This window comes from Solanum lycopersicum, chromosome 2, assembly GCF_036512215.1.
Source record: "Solanum lycopersicum chromosome 2, SLM_r2.1".
In the NCBI taxonomy this organism is placed as follows: Eukaryota; Viridiplantae; Streptophyta; class Magnoliopsida; order Solanales; family Solanaceae; genus Solanum; species Solanum lycopersicum.
The window spans coordinates 59,191,994-59,208,373 of record NC_090801.1 but is presented as its reverse complement, the minus strand read 5'-3'; the positions used below and the strand labels follow the sequence as shown (position 1 = coordinate 59,208,373).

General features: G+C 33.2%; 2 protein-coding genes across 2 annotated transcripts; one reads left to right on the top strand and one right to left on the bottom strand.

Annotated features, from left to right (window-relative positions):
• Positions 1–510: 510 nt before the first annotated feature.
• On the bottom strand, positions 511–7,981 carry RPB2 (RNA polymerase II subunit 2). Its single transcript, NM_001246960.2, has 19 exons — positions 7,537–7,981; positions 6,402–6,623; positions 6,015–6,305; positions 5,713–5,910; positions 5,475–5,539; positions 5,301–5,387; positions 5,063–5,183; positions 4,931–4,975; positions 4,707–4,844; positions 4,551–4,623; positions 4,063–4,139; positions 3,807–3,914; positions 3,564–3,680; positions 2,984–3,139; positions 2,752–2,856; positions 2,545–2,670; positions 2,383–2,460; positions 1,094–2,296; positions 511–926 (listed from the first exon to the last, which is right to left on the bottom strand). The coding sequence occupies exons 1-19, from the start codon at positions 7,780–7,782 to the stop codon at positions 807–809; spliced, it is 3,576 nt and encodes a 1,191-aa protein (NP_001233889.1). The 5' UTR covers positions 7,783–7,981; the 3' UTR covers positions 511–806.
• Positions 7,982–14,507: 6,526 nt separating this feature from the next.
• Positions 14,508–16,094, top strand: LOC101249038 (CASP-like protein 1C1). Its single transcript, XM_004232825.5, has 3 exons — positions 14,508–15,057; positions 15,443–15,545; positions 15,713–16,094. Exons 1-3 carry the CDS (start codon positions 14,903–14,905, stop codon positions 15,941–15,943), a joined length of 489 nt encoding a protein of 162 aa, XP_004232873.1. The 5' UTR covers positions 14,508–14,902; the 3' UTR covers positions 15,944–16,094.
• Positions 16,095–16,380: the final 286 nt, after the last annotated feature.

Below are 16,380 nucleotides of genomic sequence, written 5' to 3'. Positions count from 1 at the left end.
TTTTAATTTTTTTTGCTCGTCTTCAGATAAGTTGAAAGTAAAGAATTCATTACGCAAAAAGGAAGTTGATTAGGAGGCAAGGTCCTACCAAATTGTAGTCGAGACTTCTATATTTCTTGAAGAAGGACGCTTTGGTAGATACTACAAAGTGTAATCAAGTCGGTTCTCGTCAAATCTTAGTGTTTTATTCTAATAATAGAATGTAACAAAGAAATCAATAGTTTGATTTGCCTCTAATCTATCAGATTCTGTTGCACACATTGTTTTCTAAATAATGTTGTTGCACAAATCTTTCGGGTCTGGTAAAAGAAAGCTTCTTTAGGTCTTCTTTAATATATGTTCAATAGATTATTAGAAAAGAGAATGGGGTTAAGCTCCATGTTTGTAATCAATGGAGTCATAACATATCTAGACTCCAATTACAGGATTGTGAACATTTAGTAAATGACCAGAAGCATAAAACAGTTGCACTCATTTCTCATTGCCAAAACTGAAAAGCTTCAACTTCTTCAATTTGGTGCAAGACTAACGACGAGCCTCTTGTACATGAAAAGCAGGAGTTTTTCGAAGAGACTTCAGATATAAGTATTACTTATATTTTACATGTGAGAATTACTCCATCCTTGAACACACAGTACCTGCAGGGTTCATAAGGATGTTGTTCTCACTTAGATGCTACAACCATTCTAAAACCAATAAGTAGTAAATCCTCATATTGTGGATGTAAAACTGACTGCTGGTAAAGCAAGACCTTTCAATCTTATAACATAGGCAACTTTTTTTCCCAGAATGGGACTATAAACTAATCAAGCTCCTTTCTTCTTTTGATCTTTGGCTAGCTTGACATCCTTTGTAAGCATTCTTGGAGCTATAGCCATAGCCATTAGCTCCTGGAAAAGCAGTTTGCATGCATAGGGAATGTGAACCTGCACCAACAGAGGCGATTGTGAGTTCTAAGACCACAACAGAAAAGAACTACTATTTGACATCTGAGGTGTAAACTGTAAAGAGCAGAGCATCCCCCGAGCCCGTCCAGTCTATATGTATCCGTGTTGCGAGTGTGCAAAAGTAGGGGCTGAGAGAAAATGTTTACCTGGACGATATCAGTTTTGTTCTTGCAACCTCTGCATTCAAAAGAATTCTTCTTGAGGTTGGCAATGGCTATCAGCCCACAGCGCTCACAAACGTGAACTCTGTACGCATCGCTTTGGTCAAATAACCGCTCCTTGAGAAAATGAGCAGCACCATGAGCAATCATACAATCTCGCTCCATCTCTCCAAAACGAAGACCACCATCACGTGACCGACCTTCCGCAGGCTGCCTTGTGAGGATTTGCACAGGGCCTCTGCCTCTAGAATGAATCTTGTCATCAACCATATGCTTCAGCCGCTGGTAGTATGTGGGACCAAGGAATATCATTGCACTAAGCCGCCGCCCAGTATGACCATTGTACATGGTCTCAAAACCACGCATCTGGTAACCACATTTATGCAGAGCTTTACTGATGTTATCCACAGTAACATCCGTAAAGGGAGTGGCATCACCTTCTTTTCCCATGTGTGCGGCAACCTTCCCCATAATACATTCAATCAGCTGACCAATAGTCATTCGAGAAGGAATAGCATGAGGATTTACAATAATATCAGGAGTAATGCCTTCCACGGTCCATGGCATATCTTCTTGTGTATATGTCATACCAACTGTTCCCTTCTGACCATGTCTACTGCTAAACTTGTCACCAATTTGAGGAATACGGACTGATCTGACCCTCACTTTAACAAATCTGAGCCCGTCAGCATTCGTTGTTAATAGAACCTGATCCACCATTCCAGTTTCACTATGGCGGAGACTAGTACTGTGATCTTTCCTCGTATAGCGAGAGGCTTGCCCTTGTGCATCATCCTGAGAAATGGGAGTGGTCTTCCCAATGATAACATCCTCACCAGAAACTCTAGTTCCTGGAGGGGCAAGACCATCGTCATCCAACTTATCGTACGAACCATGGCGCATACCCATAGTAGATGCTCTATCAGGACGTCCAAAATCCTCCTTGACCAATGTCCCCATCTTTTTCTCCTCATCCCTGTACGAACGGAAAAATAGAGATCGGAAAAATCCACGATCAATAGATGACTGGTTCATAATGACAGAATCCTCTTGATTGTATCCAGAATAGCAGGAGATGGCGACAATTGCATTGATCCCCGCAGGTAGTTGCCTAAAATGCAAGTGTTCCATGGCTCGTGTTGTGACAAGAGGCTTCTGAGGATAATAAAGCACATAGGCCAACGTGTCCTGCCAGAAGAAAAAAATTGTCACCTTGTCATATTGAAAGAAAAACCTCCCAAATATTATGGAGAGAAATAAGTAGAGCTACCTACCATCCGAAATTGGTAGTTGGTGACATAAATTCCCATGGCTTGCTTACCCATAGCTGACTGATAAGTATTACGGGGAGACTGATAAAACAACAAATAAGCACATTAGATTAGAAGATCAGAGGCCACTTTGATAAGAGAAGTCAAAACCAAAACATGACTCACCTGATTATGATCAGGAAACGGAATAATTGACGCACAGACACCCAATATTAGTGATGGGTGAATTTCGCAATGAGTATAGGTATCAGAATAAGCGTCGCCAGGATTAAGGCGCGCTTGCACAAGATCCTGGAAACATTAACATATGGTTTCAGTATCTCAGCATAATCAGCAGAAACTGTTAGAATAGGAAGACCTCTGTTTTCTCACATTTATAGTCATGCTAATCATCGTTGTTTCTTCCTCTTCAGTGTCAATATACTCGATGTATCCCTTAGCCACGAGGTCGTGCCAGCCACCCTCGTCAGGTGATTCCTGAAAAAGAAAACTGAATATGTAAGTACCTGAAGCAGAGAGAAGTTCAAACTTCCAAGTTAAACTGAGTGTGATCGAAGCAACAAAAGATAGCGCAATAAAGGGGGCAAGGGAGCCATTAGCATACCCGTTGTTGCAGTGTCTGAATATCCTTCTTCTTGATCATCAGCCTTTGCTTTTCCACAATAAACAATGGACGACTGCACCTGCCATAGTCGGTATAAATTCGAAGTTCTTTCAAACGGATATCACGGACCACCCCAACTTCAGTATTGACGTCAACCTGCATAAATTAGAAACATGGGCGCTTACGCAAAAAAACCAAAGAAAATACAGTGATAATACTTACAATACCATGACTGTTTAAGAGGGTACTTAGGGGGTGAGACCAGAGAACTCAGTAGAAGCAATTAGACAATGTCAGTTTGTAAGATAGAATAACCGCGCGGTAGTACTTCCCCAAGATCTCTGTTATATCAAAATACATACTTACAACTCATATCTTAAAATGGTTGGCCGGGAGAATTTCTGTACTGTTAAAAAAGAGAATCAAAGGTATGTATAACTGACATCATATGGATGTTTCTAGATTAGTATGAAATTATTTTTATCAAGAAATTACTATGTAATTATATGGCTCTTATCACCCTCCGCTATATGCTTCGTACTTCACTAGTGTCATCCACTCAAAATTAATTGTTTCTTACCCGCCTCCTGAGTCGTCTCAATGTTCTCACCAACATGTCAGGATCACGATGAATTCCCACCCAGGTACCATTGACAAAGATCTTTGTAGCCTGTGGAATAACAGCAGGAGAAATTTCCTAGATTTACAGAAAAAGCAACGGTGAGCCAAGGAAGACCATATCATCGTCACACTTAAAATAGTAAGGAAAACACAGCATAATTAAGCTGAACCACAAACACCCTGACACTGACATCTTGCTCACCTCAAAGTTCTCAGTACCCCACTCTTCCAAGAACTCCAAAATTGGATATGCCGCTGAACCAACTGTTATATAAACCATTAAAGCTAGATTCTTCACCAGCCCACATGCCTAATAAGATCACAAGGATGAATCAGTATCCGAAGAATCTTATTCCTATTTGCATTATACAGGTTTTTATTTGGGGCGGTAAAAAGGGGGGGGCTGATCTAGACACATCCAGGCATAACAGACGCTCCACAGGAGAGCAGTCACTTACTTGACCCTCTGGTGTTTCTGCAGGACACATCATTCCCCATTGTGAATTATGCAATTGCCTTGGTTTGGCCAGTTTCCCTGGTAAACAAACATATAAGATCTAAGTATCAAAGAAAAAAATAAAAAGGAAGCTGAACTAGTAATAACTAACTAAACATAAAATTGACAGGGTAAGATTCAATGTTAATGAATATAGAGGGAGCAGGGAGAGTGGGACATTGGGCTCGCTGTTTACCACCACAACCTGCAACTCAACACTTGATTCTTTCCAAATAAACCCACTACTGATCCCAAGTTCCTTACACCCTATTGTAACTTCTCAGCTTTGGTGTGTTCTTCGAAAGATCAATAGAAAGTGATTTAGCAAACCCCTAATAGATTAGGTCAGACATGATTGATCAAGAGGAAGCGAGTTACATCAAAATACTATCAGAAAGTAGAACCACATATCTCATTGGTAAACGGTGGTATAGAGGAAAAGCTAATTACCTTCTCGTCCAATAGGGGAATTCAACCGTCGCAAGTGAGACAAAGTAGAGGCATAAGTCAGACGATTCAGCACCTGGAGCATATCAACAAACAAAGTTATTTATCGAGGAGAAGGCCAACAAATACTGCTGTCAACCAACTAAATAACTAGCTGACCTGCGAAACACCAGCTCTTGTACCAGCTGCATTAGCTTGCCCCCAGTTTCCAGTAGCAAGAGAGTATTTCAGCCCACTAGTAATGGTCTTAGCTTTGATTGCAAATTGGAGATTTACATCTTTTCCATTGTCAACACACTGAAGGACCCACAAACAATAAGAACAATCCGCACAAACAAAATATTCACCCAATGACGCCGTAAACAAAGGGTCTGTGCATTTACCTTTTGCACATAGCCTCTAACATCCCTTGTCAACTTTCTAAAGAGCTGCATCGAAAGACAGAACCCATAAACAGAGATAAGAAACAATGTGCATAACAGTGTAAAATTAGTGATATATAAGAACAAACCTACCATCCGAAACAGCCCACCAAGCAAAGGACCGGCAAGATCCAGTCTCTTATTTCCGTAATGATCCCTATCATCCTCAGCCCTGCGGCCAAGCGCACATAACAGAAGCCGGTGGATGATATACCTGAAATGAGTAGGTTCTACATCCTGAGTAGCATGTCCACTACTAACTAAAAAGGGGGGAAATAACTAATGCATCAAATCTTTAAAAATATGGCTACACAGAAAAAGGATGCCCTACCCAAAATAATAAGCCTTCTTTGTTTCACAATACTCTCCAACCCCAACATGAGGAAGCATTTCTTTCTGAAGAATCTCTTTGGCGTACCTACAAAAATTGATTGGGAGCTTTTAGTCTCATCCTTCAAAAAGTCAGAAGAATAGTTGGAAGTTTAGGCAACTTCAGTATACATACTTAATCCTCTTTTCCCTTGTAACACCAACTGTAGCCCCTCTTTTTCCGATGTAGTCGAGAGCAACCTAACAAAATCACATAATTAAGGAATGAACTCAAGGAAGAGAGCAACATCAAATAACAGGCAGAATCAAAATAGCCCATCATCAAATAAGGTTTTTATTTTAGCAACATCATCAAAGAAATGTGAGAGCTTGGACAGGTCAATTGGAAGAACCACAAACACCAATAGAAGTACCTGTTGGTTTTGAATAACAAAAGCTTCTTCCAACGACGGACGTAACAACTCCATCATTTGAGTATCATTGAAATCATAACAAATATGTTCCAATATATCCTTATCAGCAACAAAACCTAGAGCTCGAAACACGATAATAATAGGAATCTCTGTACGGATATACGGAAGTGTTGCCCGAATGTATTGGCCCGAGGAACCCTGAAGTATTGAAAGCAACAGAAAACAGTTACATATTTATTTAATCAATTGAAACAAACAACTAAAGAGGAATGAAATTGCTCGTCTCAGGCAGTGAAAATTACCCCTTTTGCACTAGTCCTTGAGAGCATCCTCACGAACATAGTACTTGGTGGGCGATTTTGAGTGTCTGCCATTGACCTGACTTCCGCAACGAAGGCATATTTGTTAGGTTGCCTCTTCTTAAAGACGTACACGTGGTTCGTGCTCATCTTCTCCTGAGCAATTAAGACCTTTTCACTTCCATTTATAATGAAATAACCGCCTTGATCTAATGGACATTCTCCAAGCTCTGTTAGATCTTTCTCAGAATTTTGATATAATGTGCAGTAACTTGAACGCAGCATTATAGGAACCTGTAAGTGAAGATGGAACCCAGTTTGATCATCTATAACAATTTCAACAAACCTCTTGGCATTTCAAATATGGATCCGAAGCAACAGTATATTCACCTTTCCAATGAAGACTTTTGTGAAGTCCTGAGTTTCAGTAACCTCTTCACCATCATGCCCTTTCTTAATGACTCTTTTCGTGACATCAACGTACAAAGGAGCAGAATATGTCAGATTCCTCAACCTCGCAGCCTTTGGAAATAAGGTAGCAGTTTCACCATCTGACTCTGTCATCATTGGCTTACTCAAATAAATCTGACCAAAATTGATTTTGTAGATAGTCTGCACAGAAGAATCATTAATAAAGTCAAATCGTAGTCTCTGTATAAAATCTTTGGCATAAGAGATAGAACTGTACTATACATGGTTTGTACATATTTGTTTACTAGCAGGAGGATATATTGCATTTAGGTCAAAGATCACAACTTTCACCACCATTGTTTGCTAATGTATGGCCTGTACCTTATCTCAACCAGGAAAACATTCCCTCAGTATCAAAAAGTCAAGAGTTAATGAACCACATCCGACCAAGTACAATAAGCTTCTAGACAATGTTCAATTGATCTGTTGTCAAATAGAATTTAACCTGGGTGAAATGGATTATTTATCCCACTAATACAAAACACAAATGATATCTTGGACAAATTGCAACTTCAAATACTTGTCCAGCATTGTTAGAAAGAATGCAATAGCTCATACCACATAATTCAACTGCAACTAGCCTTACCAACATAAATCACAAGAGTTCAAATTTAATACCACAATCAACCTTGATAAAGACTTTATCTTCCTGCAAAGTAAGTGCTGTACTATGTCTAAATTTGCTTCAACAGACTCCCAAAACCCCTAATGCCTTATAGAGCTCAACATATTGATAATCCAAACGACCTTGGTTCTTCTACTTCATTTTCATTAACCAAATTTTTTCATAGAATGGTTAGTTCTCTAACTACCTAGTATATCTTTGTTTCAATTTCGATCAGTTAATTCAACAAATACTTCCTCCAAGAAAACCCTAACAAAAACTTAACGCCTACTTCAACTGAATTATTCCAGTAAACATAAATCGCCAATCCACAACAAAACAACACAAACCCTCTCTCCTCATAAACTACTTCCACTCCCTTTACTGTTAAACCCCCTGTACTACTCAGTTCCAAAATTGTTCAGACAATTCCAAAATTCAAATACAGACCTCAGCAAAGTCAGATTGGTGACCAGGGTTATGCTGGGACTCAGGACGGATCTCTATATCAGCAGATTCATCAACGATTTCTTGCATGGTATTCTGAATGAACTCATCAAACGAATCTAGTTGTTGACGAACAAGACCCTTCTCCTCAAAGTAAGCACTAATCACAGCCCAAGCATCTTCTTGGGTTATCTCCTCTTCATCATCGTCAACATTGTATTGGGGTTCATATTCATCCTCCATATCCATCCTGATTCAACAATTCTTTCTCCCTTTTTCAGTTCAAAATTGAATCCTTTTTCTTGTTTTTAACAGTTCAAATGGATTCAAGATTCCAAGATAATCGGAACCCAGATCCTGTCTGCTTAGTTTTAGTAAGATAAATACTGGTTCAACTGATTATTTCTCTGTCTCCAAATGGAGAAGAAGAGAAGAAGAGAGAGGCAAGAAGGTGAAGTATGAGAGGAAGCAGTGTTTTTATAGTACTTTTTAGTCCTTAGAGGAGAAATAGGTCAAACCGTAATAAGGGAGGCGGTTCTTATTTTTTTATTTTTTATTTTATTTCATCTGAATAAAAACGTTTTTGTGATAAGTCAATTTTCTGATATTTTTACTTAGTTATGAATTATGAGATTTCTACTTTAGTTAATTTAGTTAAAATATGGGAAGAAGGTTAATAATTGGGAAATTTTTTTTTTACCTTTTGTTAATTGTTATATTGTTCAAATTTGAAAAGTTGTTATTATTTGAAGGTTTAAAAATATCTTTCTTTTTTAACGATTATTTATCGTGAAAAAAATATTGATAATTTTTTCACGTGGTATGCTATTTGAGAATTTGTCAGAAATATAATTAAATTTATCTTTCTTTATTATTATTCAAATTTGAAAGATCGTTATTATCTGAAGGTTCGAGAATATCTTTCTTCTCTAACGGTTATCTGTCGTCGAAAAAGATGTCAATGATTTTTTAACGTGGTGTACTATATGAGAACTTGGTAGAAATATAATTATTATTTTTTTACGGGAAGAAAGTTAATTATTAGGGGAATAATTAAATTTATCTCTTTTCTTTATTATTCAAATTTGAAAAGTTGTTACTATATGAAGGTTTAAAAATATCTTTCTTCTCCAACGGTCATCTGTCGTGGAAAAAGATATCACTAGCTTTTTTCACTGGTATGCTACGTGAGAATCTATCAGAAATATAAGAAAAATTAAGTTACCTTTCTTTATTATTATTTAAATTTGAAAAGTCGTTATTATCTAAACGTTCGAAAATATCTTTTTCTCTAACGATCATGTGTCGTGGAAAACAATGTCAGTAATTTTTTCACGTGCTGTGTTATGTGAGATTTGTTAGATATACGTGAGATTTGTTTGATATACAATTATTATTTTTTACGATAAGAAGGTTAATTATTGAAAAAAATTAAATATAAGTTTTTTTACTATTTAAATTTGAAAAGTCGTTATTATTTGAAGGTTCAAAAATATTTTTCTTCTCTAACGGTCAATAGTCATGAAAAAAGATGTTGATAGTTTTTTAACATGGTGTGGTGTGCTATGTGAAAATCTATTGGAGATACAATAATTATCTTTTTACGGGAAGATAGTTAATTATTGAAAAAAAATACTTTTTTTTATTGTTGAAATTTGAAAAGTTGTTATTATTTAATGATTCGAAAATATCCTTCTTCTCTAACGGTCATCTGACGTGGAAAAAATATTGGTAATTTTTCCATGTGGTGTGCTATGTAAAAATTTGTTAGAAATACAAGTATTATTTTTATGGGAAGAATGTTAATTATTGGGAAAATTAAATTTTCATTTTTTTATTATTTTAAATTTGAGAAGTTGTTATTATCTAAACGTTTGAAAAATATATTTCTTCTCTAACGATCATCTATTGTGAAAAAAGATGTCAGTAATTATTCCACATGGTATATTGTGTGAGGGTTTGCAGAACTACAATTATTATCTTTTACAAGAAAAAGGTTAATTATCGAAAGAATTACCTTTTTATATTATTCAAATTTGAAAAGTCGTTATTCTTTGAAGATTCGAAAATATTTTTCTCTTATGGTCCTGAAAAAAATGTTGTTAATCATTCTACGTGTTGTGTTTTTTATGATAAGAAGGTTAATTGGAAAAAAATTAAATTCAACTTTTTTAGCATTCAAATTTGAAAAGTCGTTATTATCTGAATCTTCGAATATATCTTTTCTTCTCTAACGATCATTTGACATGGAAAAAAATATCGATAATTTTTTCACGTGGTGTATTATGTGAAAATTTGTTAAAAATACAATTATTATTTCTTACTAGAAGAAGGTGAATTTTTGAGAAAAAAATAAATTTATCTTTTTTTATTATTCAAATTTGAAAATTCGTAATTATCTGAAGGTTCGAAAGTATCTTTGTTATGTAACGGTCATCTATCATGAAAAAAGATGTCGATAATTATTTCACGTGGTGTGTTGTGTGAGAATTTACTAGACATACAATTATTATTTTTACAGGAAGAAGGATAATTATTGAGAAAAAAAAACCTTTTTTTTTGTTATTCAAATTGGAAAAATTGTTATTATCTGAAGGCTCAAAAATACCCTTCTTCTTTAATGAAATGGAAAAAATATCGATAATTTTTTTACGTGGTGTGTTATGTGAGAATTTGTTAGAAATATAGTTCTTATTATTTTAAGAAGAAGGTTAATTATTGAAAAAATTACCTTTTATTTTGTTATTCATATTTGAAAAATTGTTATTATCCCAAGGTTTGAAAATACCTTTCTTCTCTAACGATCACCTGACATGAGAAAAAATATTGATACTTCTTCCACGTGATAGCTATGCGAGAATTTATCAAAAATATAATTATTTTTTTACTTTAAAAGGGCTTAAGATTATTAAGTTTAACTATTCAACTTGATATTTCTTTTTGGCTTGCAATCTAATAGATAATATATAATTTGGATCAATTTTATCACTACTATTTCATTAGAATATTTTTATCCCTCAAATATTTGAAATTAACATAAAATTATTAACAAAATTTTCTCTATATATGCTATAAGAAAGTAGTACATTCAATTTATGAATCATTTCACAGTGTTATTGAACAATATTGAAATTAAAAATTAAAAAATGCTTAAATGAAGAAACATAAACAATATTGGAGTGTTAGTTCTTGCTAAAGACTTTGACAGATACTTTGATTGAGATAAGTCAATTTTCTGAAATTTACAAATTAAATCCCTACTAGATGAAAAGTGGAAAGAGGGTCAAATTGATCTCTTTATTATTGGGGAAAAAAAATTACATATACATATTATATTATTCAAATTGAGAAGTCATTATTATTTGCTGGTTTAAAAATACTTAGAAGTCATCTAATATAGATAAAATATTGATAATTTTTCTACGTGATCTGTTGATATGAGATTTTGTTAAAAATGTTTCCTTTATAATGCTTAAGATTATGAAACTTGATTGTTATACTTGATGTTCTGTTTCGCGATGTAATCTAACCGCAATCTTATTTAGTTTAGCACAATTTTACTATTATATTGTTTAATTTAGAACATTTTTTATCCCTCAAATACTTCAATTGAAAAAATTATACGCTTGTTAACGATATGATTTAAAGGTGACTTGATATACGCAATAGGGAAGTACCAAATTCAATTTGTTAGTTATCTTTCTATCATTATTGATTGAATTTAAAAAATTAAAAATTACTTAATGAAAAATACAAATAATACTGAAATGTTAGTTCTTACTACATACTAGACAAAATTTAACTCAGTTAAGTCAACCTTCTATGATTCGCTATGATATCTCTATTAGTCAAAGTTAAAACGTAGGAAGAGAGTCAAATTAACCTCCTAATTGATGAAAAATAATAATTGAATTGACTATTCATTATATTATTCAAATTAAAAAGTATTATTTGAAGGTTTAAAAATCCATTGAAAAAGTTTAGGTAATTTTTTCATATGGTGCACCATGTGAAAACTTGTTAGAAACGTAATTGTCTTCTTTATCTTAAAGTTATCTAAGATTGTTATGCTTAACTATTCGACTTGATATTTTTATTTGCGGTGCACTCTAAACACGTTATTATTTTATTTGGAGCACTTTTATTATTATACCGTTTATGTTAGAACATTTTTTTTTCAAATCTCTTGAAAAGTCATTATTGTTATCCAAATGTTCAAAATACTCTCTGATATAAAAAAAAAAAGAGTTTAATATTTTCCCACGTGGTGTGCCACGTGAAAACTTGTCAAAAACACTTATCTTTTTCTTATTTGGGGTGCAATTTAACCGTTACATTATTTAATTTAGAAAAAAATTATCCCTCTATTATTTGAATTGAAAAATTATACTCTTAGTAAGATGAATAGAAATGAATAGAAGATAATATCATATTAATTTTTTCTTAATATGTGCCACAAGAAAGTAGCTCATTCAATTTACGAATTACCATTTTATAGTTATTGCAATTTAAAACAAACAAAAAGTTGCTAAAAAGATTATTTTTATTTCAAAAGCCAAAATATGCAAATTTTAATTCATGAACTAGTCAAATTTTCAAAAGGTAGACAATACTTTTGATGAAAGATATCAAACTTATTTTTATAAATAGTGAAAAAAAATAAAACGAATATAAAATATACTTAATAATTATATTAACAAAAATAACTTTTATATTTTTTTCCCAAAGAAATAAAAATAGAAAATTGCTTTATTAAAAAAATGTTAAAACTTTTAGGAACTTTTAACACCCAAATACTGAAGTGCTTTAGCAACAACGAAGATGGGCTTAATGGGCCTTTCCAGTTTGCATTTGTTCCCAATTGGGCTTTCTGTATCTCAGATTGGGCTTAGGGTCCACGTCTATTCAAATAATCAAATTTCAATGTGTACTAAGGTCTAAAAGGGTCACATTTTTGTTCCTATTTTGTGTCTGTCGTTAATTTTTGTCTCTCAAGAGTTAAAATTATTATTTATCGTGAATATTGTGAAATTAGGTCTTAAACTTAACTCACATCTCAAAACTAGCTCAAAGGAAGGAGTTCACCCATCTCATTAACCACCGATGTGAGACTTTTGTCATTCTTTAACACCCACCTCACGCCCATTGCTTAGCATCTAGTGCATGGACAATTTTGATTTCGGGGGGTCCCAACATCGGGTGAGATGGACCCTGCTCTGATACCATGTGAAATTAGGTCTTAGGCCTAACTCACACCCCAAAAGTTAGCTCAAAGGGAAGGAGGATTGTTAAGCCTTATATGGAGTCCACCCATCTCATTAACAAATATATCCATACTTCGTATTATAATATGGACAAGTTATATCTATGTATTTCAAGAATTTATGTATCGCTAGACATAAGTATGATTTTTGTTTGTAAAAATTACACACCAGTCTATTTAAAAAGATAACAGTGCAATAATCAAATAGTACTAAGAAGAGTTTATGGATTTGAAAATATAGACCTAAATTCGATTGCAACAAATATATATATATATATATATATATATATATATATATATATATATATATATATATATATATATATATATATATATATATATATATATTTGATGGAAATGCAAAATTTATGATTTTTTTTTAAAAATTTTCCTTTACAGTATATTCAAGTCCCCACAATTTGTAATGATAAAAAGTTTAGGGGTGTGTTAGCTATGAAAGAAAGTATTTTATAGATAAATAATTGAATTTCTTATTTATTTTGTGTGGACATGTATGAAAAAATATAATCTATAAATTTTAAGATAGAATGGGGTTGGGCCATGGGGTGAAGATAAAATGTGTTTGAAGTATGAGGATGACATGATCGATATGAAATATTACTTATAGAACAAATCTTTCCTACTTTTATTAAAAAGTAATTTAATTATCTAAGAAATTTGACCAATGAAATATAAGAAAATGGAATAAATATTTTCCTCAGTATGAAGACATCGTTAATAGTATTCTCCTTGTCAAATAATAGTTATCCACTATACTATTTTGGGATGTTCAACAATATTATACTTGTTCACTTTATGAAATCAATGGATAACTTTACACTTAGTTCCTAATTTTACGCTATACTATAATTAATGATTATATCTATTATATCTAAAGAGTTATTTTTCTATTATATTTTCAAGATATTGTATCTATTTTATCTAAAGAGTAATATAATAAAATTACTTTTTAATTTATTATTTCTTAAGAAGTCCGTAAAACTAATATTACAAGAAGTAACTTTTCGTAATATTATTGATCAACTTGGAGATATTACGGCTTCACGTCATGAAGCGGCTATGTCCATTTACAATAATTCCAATGGCCACCCCAATTTTGTAATGTTCATATTATATAAGTTTGAATTTGAGTGTTATATATTGAGTGGATAAAAAATGTTACATTATCACTTCATCTAAGTAATATTCACATCTAAGTCTCCCAAAATGTGAGAATTATAATTTTAAAAATACAAAAATTATCTAGGCTAAACTCATAACAGATTTCTAAATTTGTTGAGTTTTTTCCCTCAAGTACCTCAACTACGTCATTTTCCTATTGAATCATTAAACCATCCATAATTTATCCTTTCAAACACCGTTGGGCTTAGGGTCCACTCGCACCGGGTGTTTATCCCAAAATTCATTGTTATGTGATTTAATGAAGTAAAACACATGTTAATTAATTAAGATTGAGTGAAATAAATTGTAAATTTAAATACATGATATGCATATATTGAATTGATATAAACACCCGATACGAATAAATTTCGCCCGTTGAAAGCACCGTACACATATATTAGTTAACTAATTGGGTAGTTCAACTGACGATTACACCCCAAGTTGTAACCTTTGTCTAAAATTCATCTAACACAACACAAATTCATATTAGACTTTGCTTATAAATTAAGATTTTAAATAATCTTCTTCCAGCCTACAATTAGAAACACTAATATATTGGTAGATAGAGTCAATAGTTTTTTGTCCAAGTGTGCCACTAGAGGTACAAATCTTCCATGAAATTAAATATTTAAAATCTTTGTTACTACTAACAGTATAAATAAATGTCATTGAGTTTATTTTGTTCATTCATTAGGTAACCAAGAACATGACACTTTGTCCCTAAAGAAGACAAGTTTACCACCCACTTACCTGCCTTTTCCTAACACAAAAAATAAAAAAGAATCCATCTTTATTATTATTCTACCTCTCTTGATCACTTTCTTTAATTTCCATACACCAATTTTTATGCCTCATTTCTTTTAAAAACTAGTGTTTGATTTTGTTAAATTGATTTATCTTTATTATCACTTTTTCCTATTCATAATGACTTTGGCAAATAGGATTACTATATTTCTGCTTAGGCTTTTGGCCTTGGGGGCTAGTGTTGCAGCCACTATTATTATGGTCACTAGCCATGACTCTGCTCAAGTTTTGGGCATGACCTTTGAAGCCAAATTTGCTAACACACCGACATTCAAGTAAGTTCATCGTAATCTTCGGTACTTTTAACATGATTATCACTCTTTCTCTGGAGCTAGAGTTTTCAATAATTCAAAATACAAAAAGGTAAGCACAGAAGCCAACGTAGACACGTGTCCAATTGATTGAGAGACAGACAATAAGGACAACTAATCCAGCCATGAGTTTGTTGGTTCGACGGAAGTCATAAATTCAGAGTCGAACTCCATTTGTATTCACAAAAGAAAATATGATACGAGTAAAAGATAAAGTAAAACTATACATATATATATATAACAGAATCAATTCTTTCAACTTAAAATTCATAACGTCTAAATTTTGAATCCGTATGCTAGTAAACCTGACCTGCAGGCTAAGATAATTATGTTGTTGATGATGTTTCAGGTACTTTGTTGGAGTGAATATACTAGCAAGTGGTTATTCCCTCATAGTTCTCTTTTTCCCTACCAAGAAGATGCTGGGACGCATTCTGCTTATTACAGATATAGTATGAGTTACTCCCTCCGTTTCAATTTGTTTGTCTTACTCTTTAATTATAAACTTTACACATGACATGTTTAAGACCGCAAGATTTGGTACATATATCTTTTCTTGATAGTTTTACATTGATTTTTGTAATTTGAACTGATTTCAACTTTTTAAATTCTGGAGTAGCTTATGACATTGCTTCTGGACTCGAGCATATCAGCATGTTTGGCAATAGCTCAAGTGGGGAAAAAGGGAAATACTCATGCAGGTTGGCTACCAATTTGTGGCCAAGTTCCAAAATTCTGTGACCGTGTGACCGGATCTCTTATTGCTGGCTTTGCAGCTGCTATACTCTATTTTCTTCTTCTTCTTTTCTCTTTTCGCAATGTTCTTAATCTTTACACACTCAAAGCTTAGACTTTTATTATATCCTCCTCTTTCAATGGAGAAAATATTTTACTTATTATTACCCTTATCGCCTTTTATTTTCGTCATTTTTGTACTCATTTATGTGTTTAACTGATGACTGCTACAAAATATTATAGTATGAAAAGAGGATTTCAAGATACCTTTATTGTGTTTTGTATGATTATCTCCTTACTATATAGTAATTAGTACTGCAAAATTTTTTGTTGGTCAAGGTTAGTTTATCGTTGTAAGTAATACTTTTCAAGATGGTAAAATCAAGAATCTAAGTTGTTATTAGAGTAGTTATCTAATTCTTGTTGTTATTGTTGCCTCATATATAGCAACAAAGATCTAATCTAATTATGAGAACTTGATAATATTTGAAGATCAGATTTTTAAGATTCATTGCCAAATGGATTTTTGAAGATAAATCTTTAAAATCTGAT

What these genes read in the sequence shown, in the direction of transcription:
- RPB2 (NM_001246960.2), bottom strand. Translation starts at nt 7,782, where the DNA reads ATGGATATGGAGGATGAATATGAACCCCAATACAATGTTGACGATGAT. An exon ending in TTGTTATTCAAAACCAACAG is followed by an intron (nt 5,540 to 5,712) that starts GTACTTCTATTG and finishes TGATTTTGTTAG; the next exon opens with GTTGCTCTCGACTACATCGG. An exon ending in TGAGACGACTCAGGAGGCGG is followed by an intron (nt 3,140 to 3,563) that starts GTAAGAAACAAT and finishes TAATTTATGCAG; the next exon opens with GTTGACGTCAATACTGAAGT.
- LOC101249038 (XM_004232825.5), top strand. Translation starts at nt 14,903, where the DNA reads ATGACTTTGGCAAATAGGATTACTATATTTCTGCTTAGGCTTTTGGCC. An exon ending in GCTAACACACCGACATTCAA is followed by an intron (nt 15,058 to 15,442) that starts GTAAGTTCATCG and finishes ATGATGTTTCAG; the next exon opens with GTACTTTGTTGGAGTGAATA. An exon ending in TTCTGCTTATTACAGATATA is followed by an intron (nt 15,546 to 15,712) that starts GTATGAGTTACT and finishes ATTCTGGAGTAG; the next exon opens with CTTATGACATTGCTTCTGGA.